The sequence below is a fragment of the Poecilia reticulata genome, linkage group LG10 (genome assembly GCF_000633615.1).
Source record: "Poecilia reticulata strain Guanapo linkage group LG10, Guppy_female_1.0+MT, whole genome shotgun sequence".
Lineage (NCBI taxonomy): Eukaryota > Metazoa > Chordata > Actinopteri > Cyprinodontiformes > Poeciliidae > Poecilia > Poecilia reticulata.
The window spans coordinates 23,613,590-23,633,010 of NC_024340.1; the positions used below are offsets into that span (position 1 = coordinate 23,613,590).

Sequence of the window (19,421 nt, forward strand, 5' to 3'; positions counted from 1 at the left end):
GTTTTTGTCCTTGTTTTATGAACAAATATGTGAAGATAAATATTATTTTCTAAAGAAATAAAAGATATTTAAGTTCACCATCCATTTCAAACTTTGAGTTTGTCATTTTTTGTGAGTGTGCTTCTATTCTTAATTAAAAATGTTAAAAGGTAAAACTTGTATTTTAACTATAAAAGGACGATGGCGACACCAGCATGATTTTGTATTTTGTAAGGATTAGGCTGAGTCAGTCTGATATTTGTCTGTTGAGGTAAACATAATTGCATCACTATATTTTATCAAATTATTTTGTTTTTGTGCAGCAGTTCTACCTGGCAGTAGGAAAGAAATGTCAGATCACATTTTTAGTTTTCAGTTTTTAGCATGCATCCCTGTTGATTTGTTTGAGTTCACCTCCATCGTTTTGGCAGATCCTGACCAGTAGTTTCACGGTCATGTAAGTAAATCCTCATTCCCTTCCATCTCGCTGCATTCTCTTTTCACATTGAATATTGTCGATTTTATTCATTTAATTATGCAACACAGTCAATGTCTTTATAAATCATCACTGCATGGCAGTTTTTTAAAATATATATTTAGTTTTAAGATGGTATCTGTTTTTACAAGGAGAGGGAACGCAGATCTCCTGCACTCAATCTCCACATGTCGGCATTCCCTGAGAATAGCAACAGTGCCCTGCAGACCTACTGTCACCAGGAGGGAGTGAAGGTAACTTGCCCATCTAAAAAAAATGTGCTTTTTTTTTTTTTTTTTTTTTTTTTTTTTTTTACATTCAATTCTATTGTTAGGCTGTTCTAAATTTCTGCATTTTCACTCTGTGCAGGATGTAATCATTCCCGAGTTGATGAAAAAGCTGGATATTCTGGGAGACAATGGAGTTAGTTTGATCATTATTGTATTTTTAAAGCTAGCATTGATGATCAGTCTGCATATTTGTCATAAATCTTCCTTTAAATTTTTGCAGAACCTCAGAAATGAGGAGCAGGTGGCAGTGATCCAGGCTGGCACTGTGATCTCGCTCTGTGAAAAGGTGAATCAAAGCCACTCTGACTTGTTGCGTTTTTGGTGACACTCTGTGGACAGTTGCGGTACYKCAATTATAACATTAACCAGCTGATTAACCTATTTAAAAAAATATTTAAGTTTAATAATCGCCTTTGTCTTTTGATGCACAGTGGTTGAAGCAGGTAGACAACACTGAGGCAGCACTGACTCAGAAGATGATCGACCTTGAAAACGACAAAGTATGAAACCAGTTCAGACTTCTGTTGTTTTTTCAACTGTTACTCGTTTTATAAATGAAGGMAATAACTATTACATTACTTTTCCAGAGTGATAAAAATTCATAAAAACTAACTTACCATTAGTAATTTTTTTCATATTCATATTTGACTTCCAGTATTATGCAGGATGCTAATTATTTTGAGTAATTTGCTGTCTTGTTGCAGGAGTTGTTCAGTAAGCAGAAGGGATTCCTTGAAGAGGAACTGGATTACAGGAAGCAAGCATTGGATCAGGCTTACATGGTACGAGTCCAGTAGGTGTATCATGCCGTTTTGGTTACACCTGCAGTAGTWWTACCTTTATTAGTAAATTAAATTAAAAACTTGGATAATTTGATCAAAGCTGTGTGAAGGRCATCMTTGCTCTATAAACTGGTTAAAACATGTAAGGGCACAACATTGTCATTTCAGCATGTAACATAAACATTGAGGAGCCCATTAATTGTCATGAATGCAACATGTTTCATAGAAATAACATTTCTCACATTGTGTTGGGATACTGCATCTTTTACAATATAAATCCAAATTCTGTGATTGGTCTAGGACACTCAGTTGGTTGGGGTAATTACATGCTTCTGGCCTGATCAGATTTTTCTCTTAGATGAAGGTCTTTTACCCACTTAATCCCTGTTCATCATCTAAGCTGCATATGTTGTATTACTATTATAGTTTTAAGGTATTTTATTGTTAAATGTTTCTCAGTAGGAGCTTAATTAAGTAATTCAAGAGAAATGAATTTATTAACACAGAGAAGYTGAACCCATGTTCTCTTTTAATTTACTTTACACAWTGATTTAAGAGAAATGAAGACTTYAGTCAATCTCCATGTTCTAACCATTTTCTTTATTCACTTTTGTATTTTAAGGTTTTATTTGATATATATTTTTTCCTTTGTTTTATTGTATTATTGTAAACTGGACTGTTCTAGTRAAGAATGAGACTGTAAACAGTTAATATTAATAAAAGGATTGCTTCATAAGTGTTCAAATTTAAACAGGAAGCACTATTAGCTGGAACGGTGTTCCCTATATCTAACATGGTCACAGTGCTGTGTGTATGTGCGTGTGTGTGTTTCTGTGCAATCTGGGTTTCCGTTTGTTTGTGYTGCCATGTGCATGCCTGTTTGTTTCTATGCATGTGCATGTGCACCCCCTGCGTGCGTGTGTGTTTTTGTACCTGTTTGCGTGTGGACGTGGCTGGCTGTGCAGAGGATCGAGGAGCTGGAGGCCACGCTGTATAGCGCTCTGCAGCAGGAGCAGCCGGCATGCCAGGCGGTGGCCGAGTCGCTGACAGACAGGCAGAGGGAGGAGCTGAGGCTAGCTGTGGACAAGTTGCGGCGTCAGATTCTCCGGCAGAGCCGGCAGTATGACAGTCAGATCTTACAGGAGCGCATGGAGCTCCTTCAGCAGGCCCAGCAGGTAAGGCTCAAACCAAACCCGGTCAGGTTGTCRAGTCCTGCCTTTTCTCAGTCTGACCCCTGATAACTGTCTGAAACCTCTGATGCCACCAGAGCTCTGGTGCTTTGAAAAAGATGCAGTATCCCTCTGTGTCCTCCCTGTAACTCCRTCTGAAATGGAAGAGCAAAAGATGAGACRGAMTCAAGTTTTTAATGAGTGATTGTGTGTGTTTCATTGTGAATTTAGTAGCCTCACTCCTWGTAGTATTCTCCCACTCAAGCAGCACCTCTTTGTAGATTTATGCACTTTTGTGTTTGTTTTTGTGCACCTGTTATTCATTAACCACATCAACACCTTGGAGGTCATTCAAACCTGTTGTACTCAGACTCATTACCATGACAAAATCTAACAAAGGAACACTTTGAACACTAATGCATCATAAATGCACAATACTAACGCACTCTTAATGTCTAAACAAATAGGTCTGAAGCACATATATACCTGTTAAGTATAGATTCTACAGCCTGGGACAAAGCAGAGTGCATCACCTTCACTATTCAGTCTGCTGTGTAATTGTTATAGATGCTCATTTCCATCAGCAACTTTAAAATAAAGAAGAATAATTATATGTAATGATTTTAAATAGATTCATGTTAATATTTTAAGATATTTTGACCAGCTAACTGCTTTTGTCTTTGTGTTGCAGAGAATTAGAGAGTTGGAGGACAGGATTGACTTGCAAAAGAGACAAATAAAGGAAATAGAAGAAAAGGTACAAGTTCAGATTTTTTGAGGATGCTTTCTGCCGTGGCTGGTGAAGCAAGTTGTGTTAAAGAATTTTGCAATTTTTACTGTGGTTTTCTCAGGTCCTTATACCCCTATTATGGTCTATCATTTTGAAGAGGCACTGCCACAAACTTTAATGTTTTTAACCCCTTAACTGTCACCCTCAAAATGTAATAATATAGTTCTGGCTGTAATTTTAGGGCAACTGATCTGCTGAAAAATGAACCTTCACTAAAGTCTCAAGTCTTTGCCTCGTATTTAAGGRTGCATTTAATTTGGTCCAAATTTCTATCGACTCTGACCAACCTTTTTGTCCATGCACGGTGTTTTGGGGTAATGCACAGTGTTAGTTTTCTGCACATGCAAGGTTTTGCATGCAAACCATCATAWAAACGCACCATACATTTTTCAGATTTAAATTTGAATCAAATGTTTAAAAATGTATCTAAATTCCTTTCCACTTTCCATATGCGTACCACTGTGTGTTAGTAAAGTACACAAAATCCCAGTAAATGACATTAAAGTTTGTGGTTGTAACAGATTAAATATAAAATTATGTACAAGGTGTGTAAAAATTTTTCTCAGGCACTGACACTACTGTGCTGATGTTGTGCCTATTTGACATCTTCTGTTCTTCTCTCTCCTCTTTGTCATCTTCCAAAAAACCCAAATCCCCCTTTAGTTTTTGTTCCTTTTCTTATTTTTCTCTTTGGCATTTATTCTTTGGCCTTAATGGAGGTGACCATGGACACTCATCAGGTAAAGACTCTGACCAGAATTTACTATATTCTAGTTCTTAAAACATAGGAATGATGGTTAGAAGAGTAATTGTAAAACTTTCCTGTTTTTGTTTTTGTAGATATTGACTTGCTGTGGAGCAAAGCAAGGAATCAAAACTTAATTCTTTTTTATGTTTTGTTGACAGTTACAAACTTATGGCCTTTTTGATAATTGTGCACTTTGCAAAAGACCCCCTACTTGGAATGCAAGCAGATTTGAAATTTTTATAACCGTATATACTTGAGAGAAAAGTGACATAGTTTATTATTACAATTTTGCAATCGTCTTTGAACTTGAAGCATTGGACTTCTTTGTGGGGAAAAAACTGATCTATTGTGAGTTTTGAACAWWTTACTGAAGTGGAGAAAGAATGCCCCAATGGAAAAGAAAAGCTGGGGGAGGAGAAGTGAAAGTTCAGGGACTGAATGTGGGGGGTGAACAGGCTGAGTGCCAAATGGACACGAAGGATTCTTGTAATGAGTCTGTGGAGTTTCTATGGAAACAGGAGTACAACTAAGTCCACATATCAGACATTGAACTTACTGGAAGGGGAAGACTTTAAGAGGTGGAAAAGCACAATCAGGTTTGTATAAAAGTTTATTTGGTTTTCTTSTCAAGTCTTTAGATAACACAAGCAAAGACGTRTTAAATCTGACTACCGACTTTAATGTACAAACTAGTTAAGTATTTGCCAGACTTGCTGGGTTGCTTTGCAGTCCTAAAGCACAGGATCAGATTTTTTATGTTTGCATCAGGTGAGTTAATGACATTATGGTGATGATTAAATGGCACTGTCCTAAAGATTTACGGATGTGACCTGCACAGTGATAAAATAGGAGCYTTAGTAAGCAGAATGATGATTGGGAGATGGGGTAACCTGAGCGATACCTCTGCCCAACAACTTGCCAGCAAGCTGCTGACAYGTTGAATAATAGATGAAGATATTTTAAGTACATCAGTTTTTATGTCAGAAAGGAACATTTCACTAATATAACAGAAAACCTCACTGACTTTGCCACTCTACGTTTCTCAGCTGATGTGTTGCAAGTAAGCTTTGCTCAGAAGACAGAGCCTGATCTACAGAGGATCACATGACCCCATCGGACAGAGCGGGTTCTAGAATCAGCTGGGTTACTAGGAACTGACACGGACCTGCAGGTTCTGTATAACGACGGGGGAGGACTTGAAGCACAAAGCCAGTTCAGTCATCCTGAGGAACAGGTGAGAACCCGAAGGAGATGGGATCCAGTAACACACMTGCTGCTATATGCTTACTTTTGACTGAGGAGGCATCAGGTATCACACACACACACAACTGCCTGCACTCTGTCATGTTAACACATTGTGTTCAGGAGATTTTACCCATATCTCATATTTTTAAATTTAGAAAAGTCTTTACATTTTTACTTTGAAAATTTGACTGAAAGGTGTGAACATGACATCATGTAAACGGCTGTTTTTTAATCACGTTGTTGGCATCAGAGCTGCAGAACTCRGAGAGGAACCTGCTGCCACGGCCTTGTCAGTTAGCGACTGCTTCTGAGCTCTCAGCATGCAGCTCTCTCACAAACTGGACCAGACACTCCACATGCTCAGACAGGAAGTCAGGACGATGGTGAGTGCTCTAGAAAAAAAAAAACACTCTTTGTGACTTTTTTGAAAATGTTGCTATAGAATTCTTACTGGCAGTAAGCAGTTGAAATGTTTGACAAAATTTCATTACATAGATCCAGCGATGTAACATACCGCAGTCATGACTGGAAAATTAATTTGAAAGTACACACCTAGGAATACTTAGTGTCATTTTTGTGGTTTGAGTAAACTTCRTGTTTTTTATTATTTTCAATTATCTTTTGCATATTTAATCTTGCACTACTTTTGAGGATCAAGTTCAAGCATTGGTGGTGAGATATGTTTTTGGTAGTAGCAACCTAATTTATTTATTTTTATGCAAACCACATTCTACTCTCAGAACTCTTTCATGTCAAAGGAARCTGAAAAACCAAACAGGAGGTCAGTTAACTAGAAAAGGTTGTTAAATCAGTTTCAGTAACTTTGGTGTTAATAAGACTATGAATTGTTGGACTAGAGAGGATAAAATACAAAAAAACCTCCTTAATAACAGGATTGGTTTTATTGATGGTGGCCACAGACAGTTTTCCCTCTTTATCTTTTCTGTCTGTTTTTCTGCTAGTTTCACATTTGTTATGGTTCAGTGTCGCTACTAGGATAGGATTAAATATGATTGCACATCAGTACATGTATTGCTTGGAAAGGTTTGTCATGTTTCCCCAGTGCAATCTCAAGAACACAGATATGATTTCAAGAGACATTTAGATAGCTGCAGATGGCCTTAACCTGTCAACATGACCGATGTCTTCTCCTTTTTAGAAGAAGGAACAGAATGAGTTGTACCAGAGCACTACAAAATGGCCTCCACCTGGTGTGAAAGTCCCAGACCAAACAATCAGCAAGAGATGTTTTAAGGCCTAAAAGCCCATTGACCTGTGGTGGGTCCTCTGATCACTGCCTGGCAACATGAAGCATGAACATAAACAATACTGGCATTTACCATTGAACAGCAGCATTGTGAGGTTTGCCACTGCATGGGCAACAGCATCCTGGGTTCCTCTAGGTTTATGTTGATGTCCAACCTCATTTGWTGAGAGTAAGCAGTCATTTCCTGCAGTACGGAGGGATATTACTGATCCTGAACCCAAATCCAATAAAACATGTCTGGTATATCAAGTCCAGTACGTCCAATGCTGCCAGTTCACAACTTGCACTTTCCATGAGCTCAGTAATAACCAGGTCCAGATCTGGGAAGACAACCAGAACACTGTCTTTTGATTTGTTTTTTTTTTCTTTTCTTTCTTTTTGAGCAATGTGTTTTTATGATAGATGTTCCATCAGAGCTGGTGTATCTTGGGTAAATTGGAAATTCTCCAACATTAAATGCAGAAAAATTAAAATCACATTGGACATTCATGTGAGCTGTTCAGTCTTCAAATGTTCTATTTTTTTTGCAGCTGTTCAGAGTGAACCAGTGTCAGGGTAATATTATCAGCAGAGATGCTGCAAGTTCATGTGATCATATAGGGATTTATGTTGCCATGTTTCACCTATAAATGCACATGGAGTCAAGATCCAATTACTACTAGAATGTTTTGAAACAATTTACACAAACTTTTTTAAAAACATGGCAATGGAAAGAATGTTATGAGCATACGCATGTTACAAAATATTTTGAGTATAAACAATTGTTGAGCTTTTCAGTGAAAAGAGATTAAAAACATGAAAAAATGTAATGACATTTGCTTGTGATGACTCGCAAAGTAAATATGTGAAGATGAACTTTGCTTTGATATTTTGTTCTACTCTCTCTGTTCCTCGTCAGAGTCAAGAAAAGGAGCGAGAGGAGCATGCTTGGACGGAGAGGCTGCAGCGCTGCCAGAGGCAGCTAAAGGCCAAAGACGAGGAGATGAGTCGACAGGCCCAGTATTTTGAGAGCTTTAAAATCAAGCTCCAGCAGAAGCTCAACCTGGCCCGAGACAGAGAGCAGAGTCTGCAGAATCGCATCTACAGTTTAGAAAAGCAGCTACTGGATGTGACTGTTAGCTGTGCTACAGGAATGGCAACAATCACAGCTGTCAGAATCACAGCTGGGACTGTAAAACACATGAATGAACCAGACAAGTTACCGTCTATGAGAGGAGAGGGGGAAGGAGAGGAGGAAAACRAGGAGAGGAAGAAGCAGTGGCAGCCAAATGTGGGACCGTTGAGTAAAGAAAGGACAAAGGTTGATGAGAGTAAGATAGACTCAGGCACAGAGGGAGGACGGGACAAGGAAACAAAACATACTTCAAAAGAGGCCAGACTGCAAAACTTCATTATCAGCCTGCAGGAGGATCTCAAGGTACTGCTGGAGAGAGAGGAGGATGGGATGACTGAGCGGAGGAAACTGTTGGAGGAGCTGCAGGAGGCCCAGGAGAACAGCCACTTCCTGGGCTGCACAGTGGAGGAGATGAAGGCAGAGCTGCATCAACTAAGGCAGTCAGAGAGCTCCACGATGGAGGAGGTGGAAGACCTGAGAAAAGAGAACCAGAGTCTCCAGGAGATTCTCAGGGATGCAGCTAACTCCACACCTGCGCTGTCATCTCTAAATCCTGAGGCAACGAGTACCATTCCTGTAGTGGACTTGCCACGTCCACTACAGGAATGGTACACTGGTACGGATACACTGGTCAGGCCTCTGTCACCGGGGATGGTGCTTGGACAATCTTCAACAGGAAGCCTAGAAGGAGAGGTGTGTAAGCTGCAACTGACCTTATCATCGCATCCAGAACTTCATGTCGTTCTGGATGGAAGTGCTGTGCATGCATGAATCATTTAAAGAGAATCCTAAGTGTTAGCATCTATTTAACATTTGCTACTTTTTTTATAATTTGTAGGTGCAGTCGCATACAGTTCCTGTGTCACATCTGTCTGCAGTTCAATGCATTGACCATAAGGGTGCAGCAGAGCACAAACGAAACAACCCAGAGGATCATTTCCCACCATCTACGAGAACCACAAAACTAAATCCTCTCAACCATTTTCCCCAAATTGGTTCCAAACCCATCCCAGGTTTCCAGTCCCTTTCTTTCTCCACAGAGTTCATAACTGAACCTAAACTGGGAAATATGGAGGAAATTCCCAGTGCAGAATCCGATGCCCTGAGTGCAGCTTTCCACAGCTTGGGATTTGGTGACAATTCGAAAGCTCTTAAAGAAGAACGTGACCACCTGGATGATGAACTTGGGCATAYAAAAGCAGAGCTGCAGGCGATGACTCAGGAGAATGCTGAAATAAAGCTACAACTCAGGAGAGAGACTGAAAAACAACAGAGTGCAAAAGCTCAGTTGTCATCAGAAGAAAGGGTATTTCATGTTTTTTTTTCCTCTAAAATGTTTTCAAGACCAATTGTCACTTCCATTATATTTGCATTCAGATTGTATCTTTTTATTGTTGTGCTTTGTAGATTATCACACCTGCCAGCTGTGATGTAGATCATCCTCTTCCATTAAATTCTGCTGGAGACGATGCAGTTCTTGACCTTGCACAAAGTGAGCTCATCCAAGCCCTGAATCAGGAAAACCGGGCCTTGGCAGATAGGATCCAAGAGCTGCAGGCTCACATTGAACTCAGAGAAGAGGAGATGAAAACGGAGCAAACACACCTGAGGGAGCGTATTCGTCGGCTGGAGGAGGACGGTGTCAGGTTGGAGCAGGAGAACCAAGAACAAGTCAGTTTGATCTCAGAACTCACCAGGAAGACTGAGGATGATCTGAATACCATTATGGAGCTTCGGCAAAAATTMGAAGAGAGCAAAGAGAAACCACAGGTTAAGCAGCACTGCAGATCTCTGTGGCAAAATGAACACCGGGCTGAAATACCGGGATGCCTCCAACAGGAAAAACAAAWAGAATGTGTGGACAGTTTAGTWGAAAATATGCTTAGTGAAGATAAAGAAACACAGTTGAGTTTCAGTCARGAAACTGACAGTTTGACCACAGCCTCCTCGTCTGGCTGTCAGGAAAACGTTCAGCGTGACTCATTACAAAACCGCTCACAGAACAGCCTGCATGTTAGTTCTTTGACAGATGAAGTAGCCCAGCTCAACAACTCAATCCAGAGCCTCAAAACGGAACAAAAAGAGCTGACAGCCAACATCAGTTCTCTAAGAGAAGAGCAKAAAGAAGTCGCTCTGTCACTCCAAAGACAAACTGAAGAAAAACAGCAGCTAACTCGCTCAGTATGGGCGCTGAAGGAGCAGAAAGATTGCATCTTTCAGTCTCTACATGGACTTAAACAAGAGAAAGAGCAGCTCAGCAGGGTCGTCTGCAGTCTGAAGGATGAAAAAGATCAGTACACGAGGTCCAACAGTGGCCTTAAAGAAGAGAAAGAGGAACTAAATCTGTTGTTATCTGCTCTTCAAAGAGACAAAGATGTGATAAAAGAATCTATTTCAAGTGGTGAAGAAGAGAGGGATCGGATCATAAAGTCTCTGCAGAGTTTACAGACAGAAAGCGAGCAGCTAAGCCAAACTGTTCTTCATTTGAATGAACAGCGAGACAAAATAACAGAGTCCCTTAAGAGTCTCACAGAACAGAGAGACCAGAAGGAAATAATTCGCACTTTAAAAGAGGAGCGTGACCAGMTAATAACGTCTGTCAGCAGTTTGAAAGACGAAAAGGAAAAGGTCGAGCAATCAATCATCTGTTTAAAGGAAGAGCAAAGAAACATAAAGCAAATAATCTTGAGTTTACAAGAGGAYAGGTGCAGCCTTCAAATGCAAGCAGAGCAGATCAATCATGAATTAAATCTAAGAAATGATTATACGACAAAGAGGACAGGGAAAGGAGATGATGCTACAGGATGTGAAACCAGTAACAACAGAGGAAAGTTTGTGAAGGTACTTAGAGTAATTTYATTGACATATTGATTCAATTAAAGTCTTRTGTTTTAAGTTTATACCCTATTAGTGCTGCMGTACACCATACTATGTTTAACTCAATATGATTTTCATGAATGACAGAATGAAAGTGGTCTGATGAGGGAGATTGAAGCTTTGGGAGATGAATTAAAGAGGTCAAGAGAAGAAGTGGAAAAGAATCATGCAGAGGTGAGTACAAGCAACTATKAWTATGTAATACTTGTACGTACATGATCATTATTGCCTTTCTTATGCATGAAGATAAGGACGCTGCGTACTGAGCTGTCGCAGTCAGAAGCCAGGCGTGAAGCAATAGAAAAAAAGTCAGCTGATCAGAGCATGAGACTGACAGAATCAGCCAGTCAGAGGGAAGATATCGTGAAGGAAAATGAGACCCTTACACTGCAGGTACTTCATTAAATATATTTTAACCTCCTTTCATTAATATTTTGCTGTGATGTTAATAAAATTATTTCATATCTTTTGTGTAAATGGGGTTCTACATTAAGAATCACAGATAAAACCTCATGTAGWAAACACCAGCTTTTTGGTGACTGTCTCAAATGACAAAGAAATAATTCCTAATTACACATGCCCTCAATTATTAAACTTTTTATACAATTATTTAAAAAAAAACTCTTGTCCATCTTTACATAGTTAATCCTATTCTGGATGTTTTATGCAAAGTTTTGTKGTTAACATTGCGTAGTTGCTTTGCTTCTATTTTGTAAAATCTAGAAATCTTCTTGGATATTCATATTTTTCAAGAATGTTTTCTGAACTAAGATCAGTTTTTACTGGACTTGATGTATTTCAAAGAATCCATGATGCTTTTTCTACTTTGTCTAAAAGTTAAACTCAACGACAAAAGAAAAAGAAACCTTCACTGTGCTTCTCTTACTTTTCTTGGACTTCTAAGAAGAAGACCAAGAAGACTAAAACCCTAACTCCTGCTTTGATCAAAAACTCTCTTTGATGCCCAAAATTAATCAGTCTATGGTATCTTTTAAAAGAAGCCACCAATTCATTACACCAGGCATACAATGATCCAATTAACTGAACACTCTCTTGTCTTAATGTTTTTRCAGACTCTGCTATCTTTATTTCAAATGTTATATTTCTGCTATTGTATATAAAAAAAAAGAACTTCTTTCTAGAAACCTTTTTTCCTGTTTCTAAAGGCTACGGCATCACAAGATTCAAACCGAACTGTTTTGTGGAGATAAAAGTCAGATTTTTATGTAGTTTGGCAGCTTTTTTCTGCTCCTACTTTGTAAACAGAGCATGTGTGCGTCGGGTCTGACTGGTGACTGTGGCTCGTGCAGGTGAAGGAGCTGCAGGCTAAACTGATGGTCCTGCTCAGAGAGAAGACTGATGCTTTGTCTCTGAAGGCACAAACAGACGAGCACCATCACATCCTTTCTGCTCAGCTCAAAGCTAAGGCACGGCTTGTTTATTTTTCTTTATGACTCGGCATTAACCATCAAGGACATTCATTTAAGTAACAACCATGCGGCAATGACTTAAGGCTGATAAACAGATGTTTTGCAGACGTATAACAAGGTGATGGTGACATTTTCCATTTAATCACCATCATTGTTCTTCTGCTGTTTAAAGTAACCTCATTAATTTGCCCTTGATGTGAAATGTGTGTGTAACCCTCCACAGACCGTGGCTCTGGAGGAGCTGAACTCGGAGTACATCACTCTGAAACGAGGACGGGGCAGGAGGGACGATCAGACCGCTGCGCTCGTCTCCCTCAGAGCACGCTACAATGACATCAGAGCTAAGGTGGGTAACCAGTCAGCAGCTTTTCTGAGGTTCTGCCTTCATTTTTTTTTTTTTTTTTGGGAATATTAAATGTGTGTGATTTTATTTGCAGTATGATGCACTTCTTAAAAGAAAAAGCCAAACTGATCTGAATGCAGCTCCCTTAAAGGTGAGGAAACAAAATAATATTTTCACCTGAATTGTCGTTTTGAATTGTTTTTGCTGCTGAACAGCTCCCTGTGGATGATTTTTGCTCACAAACATTTTTTTCCCCAATAATAGGCCAAACTGTCTTGCCTGGTGGTGAAGTGTCAGGAGAGAAACATCTTGTTAGCTGAGATGATGAAGTCCATGCACAGAGAYGGCAGTCTGGAGCCCAGGTTGATGCAGCAGGCCGAGCATCTGCTCAGTGACGCCGCTCTGCAGGACTACGCTGCTGCATTCTCACCAGAAAGCAAAATTCGWCGCAGAGAGCACTATAGTGATTTCACACAACATTTTTTTTCAGCATTTCGAGGCTGCAACAAGGGAATCCTGCCTGATCCAACCTGCCCAGTTGCATCAAACCGTTTGATTACGCATCAAAATAAAGTCTCAGCTGAATCTGGAGTTCAGTGTGGTGGAAGTGAAAAACTCTCTTTGATATTTGCCAGTGAAACTTCAGCAAATCTCCAGGACTGCTGGAAAGTTRCACCTGCAGCAGCAGAAACACGAAAGGAAACCCCCCCTGGGTCAGCGTCCCCTGCTGTCCCATTAAAGGAGATCATCTCCACAAACAGCCCCCAGGTGAGGAAATGTAAACATTTTTAAAGCGTGTGTTATAAAGCAACCCATCRCTGTAGTTTACAAATAATGATGCATAATATTGCTAAGCTATAACAATAGTTTTGTTCTTCCACAGCAGCTGGTTAAATAAACAAAGTGAAAAAAACAGGTTGATAATTTTGATTACATATATTTGATTCAAAGAGTTAAAGATTAATCCAATTTCAATTTGTAGGACGCTCAAGTTAAACTTAAATTTTGTTTTACTGTTAAAACCTSTGACTGCTAGATTTAAAGCACCAGATCATCTAGTCATGAACCCATCTCATGCCTGTAATGAGAATCTATGTATTTTCTGTTTGTAAGTTGGGTTCTCGTTTATAAATAACAAACAGTAAATCTTTATCAACCCCTGCTCAGTTGTCTCCTGTCACCGCATCGCTCGACGCAACCATTCGGCCAGAGAAAATCGACTCTCTTCATTTGGAGGTGAAAGACAAGCACTCCCCAGATGCAGCCGAGGTGSGGATGCACTCGCACGGTCCTCGTTCGGCGCCCTCACGCACACGAGTCAGTCCCAGCAGGAGACTCGGCAGTCCCGAGAAGATTCTCAACCTGCAAGAAGAACTGCAGAAGACACTGATGGACAGCGTTCAGGTAACCTGAGGCGTAAATGTTTAACAGGATTACTGACTTTTAAGAAAACGTTTTAAGTATTCAAAAAGATATTTTAACACAAATGAAAGTAAGAGGTTAAGATGGTTCATGTTTCTGTGTGTCTTCYTTTAAAGGCACCAGAGAGCAGAGGACGAGGAAAGCATCCTCAGAGAAATCTCTCACCTTCAGCACCCGCAGACCTAAACTCACCCAAACCAACAAGACGTTTTCCTTTCAGTGTTAAATGTACAGACTCTCTGCCAGTCTCACAATTTTGTTTYCACACTAAACACACCCCAGACGTAACTACTAATTCTGACACTTCTAAGAAATCGCCAACACTATTTAATGCAGTCAAGTCTCGGTCTACTGATGCCAAATTAAGTCCAAGCATGTTCACTTCCTGCCACCCTAAAGCAGACGGATCTAAAAGACAAGAACTTCTAATATGTCCTGATTTTTCTCTCAAGTCTGTAACTCACAGAAAAGACAGCTCCGTCTCTAGTGATGACACCAAGTTATTCACACACACAAAGCAGATAGAAAAGAAATTCATCCCCATGTTTGATTTATCTGACATTACACAAACAGTTCCACTCAATACATCCTGCAGTCAGTCTGCTGGTTTCTCTCCCGAGAAATCCCACAAGGCTGCTGCACATTCCACTGCTGCATTGGAAAATGCTTCAAGACCCAGACCAGGTGAGGTGAAAAATCAAGATGTCTGTACTTTCTTTTTCTGTGTGAAAAAAAAATTATGGTCAGTGAGTGTTGTCTGAAAAGCTGAATCTTCTCTAATTTATAATTTCCAGAAACCTATTTCATATTACATTTGCTGTATTTTGATTCAAATTTACATGATGTTTGAGATGGATATAAACACATATGATGCGTTCAGGTGCAAATTTACTATTTTTTTTTTATTACTTTCCACCAATAAAAAAAATCTTGAACACTCTTACACAACTTCAGCTACTCATAAGTTTTAAAGTGAGAGGCAAAAATTCAAGAAGATGAGGACYTGAGCAACTATTGTAGTGTTGAGAAAGATGGTGCACTGCATTACGGCACCGTATTGGTTTTTCTTCTCCTGTTCTTGTGATATTAGATTCCCTGCAAATATGTCCTTTTCTCTGTGCCTGTCTTTTAAATTAATGAAAACGCCGCAGCACACTCCAGTGCACATTCTTGTTTAGTGTTCCCCATCTCGCTGCCCGCACTGCACTCTGCTATATACGATTATTACGTTTTAATGTATCATTTGGGCCTATTAGCTCTCTCTGAATGTACTGTGTTTTTTCGTTTGTTGTGGTTAGAATTTGAAATATGAAAACTGCTCCTCCTTCTACACTGAAAGAAGTAAAGAAAACCGAGTGTAAAATGGATAAACTTTTGTTTGTCTAACTTTCTCTAGAACTTTCTCCAGCGGAGGTTTGCTCTGTTGAGGTTATTAAAACAGTGGGACAGAGCAGCCTTTTGATTGGCTGGGAGAGGCCTCCTCTTGACGAGCTCGGCTGCAGCAACGACACTTTTGTGTATGGCTACAGGGTGGGTAGAAAAAAATATGCTCTTTAGATTTGCATATGTTCCTTTCATTTGCAACCTCGGGATGTTTACCACGTGTCTCGAACAAATACAGCATTTCATTTTCATCCCTCAGGTGTTTGTCAACAAGGAATTCCACAAATCGGTCCTGAGCTCAGCGTGCACCAAGGTACAAGCTCTCCTAACACTTTACAGATGAAACATGCTGAATTTTATTTACCTAAAACAAGTACTCATATGTAGTATGCATTTTTAAATTTTAGTGTATTCTGGAGAACATCAACTTGCGTGAACCTGTCCACATTGGTGTTCAGACTCTGGGCTCTAATGGACTCCACTCTGACAGCGTCTACACCCTTTATTTCAGCTCAAACAGAGAATAGTAACCTTCGTTCTAACCTCTCAGTGGGACAGAACAGCAGGTTAGATTTGCATTTTTGTTTGGTTAACCATCTCAAACGTGTTTTTGATCTTTGTGTATCAGATGAAATGCAGCAAAATCTTTATAGAGGCTTTCAGTGCACAGCTAGTTTGTTTCTGCGTATTTAATGTACTACGCAATGTGTAGCTGAAAACTAACACTTAACTCCCTGTGAACACAATGTCTCGCAGAGAAACATGAGCCTCCATTACTGGTACCAGCTACTGTATAGCATGTACTCGGCTAGGGTTAAGTCATGTTAAGCTTAAAACACACACACACACACACTTTTGGGTCAAACTGAGCCAAATAGGCACTTAATGAAAAGACCCAATGGTGGTGACAGCTTGATGCAGGTCATACCTTTCAGATTTTTATCTGTGAAGAATTGAAAAAGACGCATTCTGTTTCTATGGTGATCTGAACTCTGTGTTGATCTGCCACATAAATCCCAGTAAAATGATTAAAAGGCGTGTGCATATTTTTTAAAGAACACTGCAAGTCTAGTCCGAGTAGATGTAATTATTTTTTGTTTGTTTTCTCTGTACCAGTAAAAGCAGTCACTTTAAAGTTTTGAACCAACTTTAAACCATCTTTTGTCCTGTGTGTCCTGTTTGCATGTGTGTGTTTGCCCTTCAGTTCACAGCCATCGATAGCTGCAGCCCTCTGCGGGAGCATCCAGCCCTCGACCTCAGTTAAGTTAACTCTGCCGGAACAACGGTGTTGTTGGGAGAATCCAGCCAACCAATCAGAGGAAAGACATCCAGCACCGTTTTTACCTGCCAGTAAGCAAATGCCAACCTGAAGCCGAAGGCTAAACCTCAAAGCAGTTACATGAAGATGTCAAAGGAAGCTCTGTGAGCTTTCTGCCACTGCAATCAAAGGTAATTTCCTGTAAAAAAAATAAAAATAAAACCTGTGCATTTCATGTTGGAGTAAGACCTGCACAACCTTTTAGAAAAGGTGTTGTGACAACATGAAAGTCAGCTGTGACTGCCAACAAAACATGTTCTAAAAACCAACCAAGTGTTGTAAAGGTAAAAAGGCATTGCTGACTTTGTTCATGGATATGTTGGAGTGATGTCTGCATCCTTTATGCTGTGTGGACCTTATGCTTCATTCAAGAGCTCCGCTGATGCCTCTGGACTCTGAAGCTGAACATCCAGCTGAAGGGACATTAAAGACCTTTGGACTGAAAACTCATCAGACGTGATGGTCATACTACTTGATTTTTTTTTTTATACATGAAGCCAAATATATTTCAATGACAATTCACTCCAAAGACTTGTTTACTCCTTGGAGTGAACAAAGACCACCGGATATATACAAATATAAACATTTGCACACAGGGAATTACTTAGATCTTTAAAAGGAAAGTTTAAAAATGAGAAAATCACTGATATTTTTTGTAGAGAATATTATCAAAACATAAGCTGTACCTCACACTGTATGTCTTTTTGTATGGATGGCACTTCAAACTTAATGTTTGCACTCAGAGTTTTGTTCTTTTTTTAAATAAATGTTCACAACACAGTATATTGTTTTGCTACAGGCTATAAGTGTGTGTGTGTGTGAAGTGAACTTGGTGCGGCAAAGGTATTTTTCTATTAGTTACTGATGTTGAGTTCCCACAGATTAATTCTTACTGTACCAAGAATAAACATTTATAAGATAGCAACTATCTGGGTGTTTGTGTGCCTGTTTATGCACCACAAAAGCTACTATTCACAAATAAAAACATAATTATTGAAGTAAAGTATTTCTCAGTTTTCCAAACAAAGCTTTTTTTTTTTTTTAGCTTGGTCATAGTCCAGTGAGAGTAAGCATACATTCCCTTTTTCTGTCCAACTTTGATACTCCTAATGCTGTTAAATATGAAAACCGCTCCTAATAAACACTAGATGGCAGACATGAGACACTTACTTGTAAGGTTATGTCAAATCTGTCAGGTATTATTAACAGGAGATTTATTTCAATGGCCGATGCATCAAAAGACATTTAATTTGCTTAGAACGTTGGAGTGGCTGTATCTTAATTCAACGAGCCACAATACCTAAAACTGAGTGTGAAAAGAATAAGAAGCACAAACAGCAAAAAGGAGCTTATTAATCACCTGCTGTGCTCGGCAGCTTTGAGAGCCCCTCTGAGATCGTTATTGCTGGAGCTCAGCAGAAAGAACGGGCCTACAGGCAGAGAAGTGTGTGTGTGCGTGCGTGTGTGTGTTGTACTGTAGGTGTATAATTTACGGATTCAAGACGACTGCATAGTAAATTAACCTTACAAAGAATGTCTCAAAGTGTTAGTCCTGCTGATCATTTCAATTGCAGTATGAAAAGTATTTTAATTAGTTATTTATAGAAAAGGTACACCACACCAAGGGGAGAAACACTACAATATCTATCTCACTTACAGTGCTTTATTCTGATTAATTCAGAACACTTTTTCTCTGAACAATTAAACAAGCTTCTACAGATTTTGTATGTCTTTAATGTAAAAGATGGCAGGTTAAAGGATGTAATGTGTGYATGTGTGTGAAAATTTGTAGTTAAGAGCTTAGCTGGTAGTGGTTTCTCCCTACTATTTGAAAAAACATGCATTACATTGTATAATGATTACCAATAAACTGTAGTTCAGGATTTCAAAATGCTTCATATGCCTGCAGAAAACAAGTATGGGATCACATATTCGTGAATGGCAAGAAGAAGAATAAAAGGTTTCCAGCCTAATATTTTACTTTATAAAATTCTGACGTGTCTCCCGTGAACATCAATTTATAAATCTTTCCACAGACTCTCAAGTGAGAAAAGGGTTCAGGGTTGACTGGACCCTTTTGACGTGAATTGACGTACAATCTTATGTCATTAACAGGTTTTTTTCCAGGGTTTCTCCATCCATCTTCCCCTCAACTTTGATCCCTTTCCCAGTCTATGCGAGAAAAGGCATCTGCACAACTGCCATGTTTCACGACTGAGATTATCTGTCCATGGTGATGTGGTGTTTTGCATGTGATCAAAAAAGTTACATTTTCTTCTCATTTCCACATTTTCTTAAATTATTGTTGTGTCCCCTAAACCTTAAACTGGACTCCTTCCACGTTTCTTTCATTTTGTATTTACACACATGGACTCTTAAGTAATCATGTTCAAGTGGTTTCAAAATATCAGTAGGAAGGGGCTGAAAACGCATATGTGCCACACTTTTCAGGTTTTGTTGTTTTAAAAATGTATAAAAATCTTAATCTTCCTTTTTACAGTTGGTTTATGATAATAAATCCCCCCCCCGTCCCCCCTAAAAAAAAAAAAAACAACACTGAACTTTGTGCTCGCAATCTGAGAAAATGTAAAAAAGTTGAAGGGGTAATAATAGATTTACAAGATGCCGTAAAAGACTGACTCAGATTATTGCCTCAGGTCCCTTTTGCTCCATCTTCCTCTGTATGTATCTGAGAGTGTATCAGTCCTGCAGGGGATATATCTCCAACTTGCAGGAAAGTGTGTGTGCGTGTGTGTGTGTGTGTGTGTGTGTGTGTGTGTGTGTGTGTG

The 19,421-nt window shown here is 39.4% G+C and overlaps 1 protein-coding gene across 3 annotated transcripts in view; it reads left to right on the plus strand.

Moving 5' to 3' along the window:
• Nucleotides 1-17,560, plus strand: part of jakmip1 (janus kinase and microtubule interacting protein 1) — a 43,247-nt gene extending 25,687 nt beyond the window's left edge. Inside the window, exons 1-18 of one of the 3 annotated variants that reach the window (XM_017307136.1) lie at nt 4,326-4,829; nt 5,280-5,467; nt 5,729-5,861; nt 7,644-8,552; nt 8,698-9,165; nt 9,267-10,700; nt 10,824-10,910; nt 10,983-11,129; nt 12,047-12,163; nt 12,390-12,512; nt 12,604-12,660; nt 12,774-13,277; nt 13,677-13,913; nt 14,048-14,615; nt 15,328-15,461; nt 15,574-15,627; nt 15,722-15,880; nt 16,519-17,560. In XM_017307136.1, the coding sequence (XP_017162625.1) occupies nt 5,799-5,861; nt 7,644-8,552; nt 8,698-9,165; nt 9,267-10,700; nt 10,824-10,910; nt 10,983-11,129; nt 12,047-12,163; nt 12,390-12,512; nt 12,604-12,660; nt 12,774-13,277; nt 13,677-13,913; nt 14,048-14,615; nt 15,328-15,461; nt 15,574-15,627; nt 15,722-15,841 (5,022 nt within the window). In that variant the 5' untranslated portion in view covers nt 4,326-4,829; nt 5,280-5,467; nt 5,729-5,798 and the 3' untranslated portion in view covers nt 15,842-15,880; nt 16,519-17,560. Of the gene's footprint in view, nt 1-606; nt 709-823; nt 878-964; nt 1,031-1,175; nt 1,245-1,448; nt 1,527-2,491; nt 2,702-3,386; nt 3,453-4,148; nt 4,226-4,325; nt 4,830-5,279; nt 5,468-5,728; nt 5,862-7,643; nt 8,553-8,697; nt 9,166-9,266; nt 10,701-10,823; nt 10,911-10,982; nt 11,130-12,002; nt 12,164-12,389; nt 12,513-12,603; nt 12,661-12,773; nt 13,278-13,676; nt 13,914-14,047; nt 14,616-15,327; nt 15,462-15,573; nt 15,628-15,721; nt 15,881-16,518 lie in introns of those variants that run through there. The other 2 variants (XM_008420276.2, XM_017307137.1) reach the window with 2 other exon arrangements.
• Nucleotides 17,561-19,421: the final 1,861 nt, after the last annotated feature.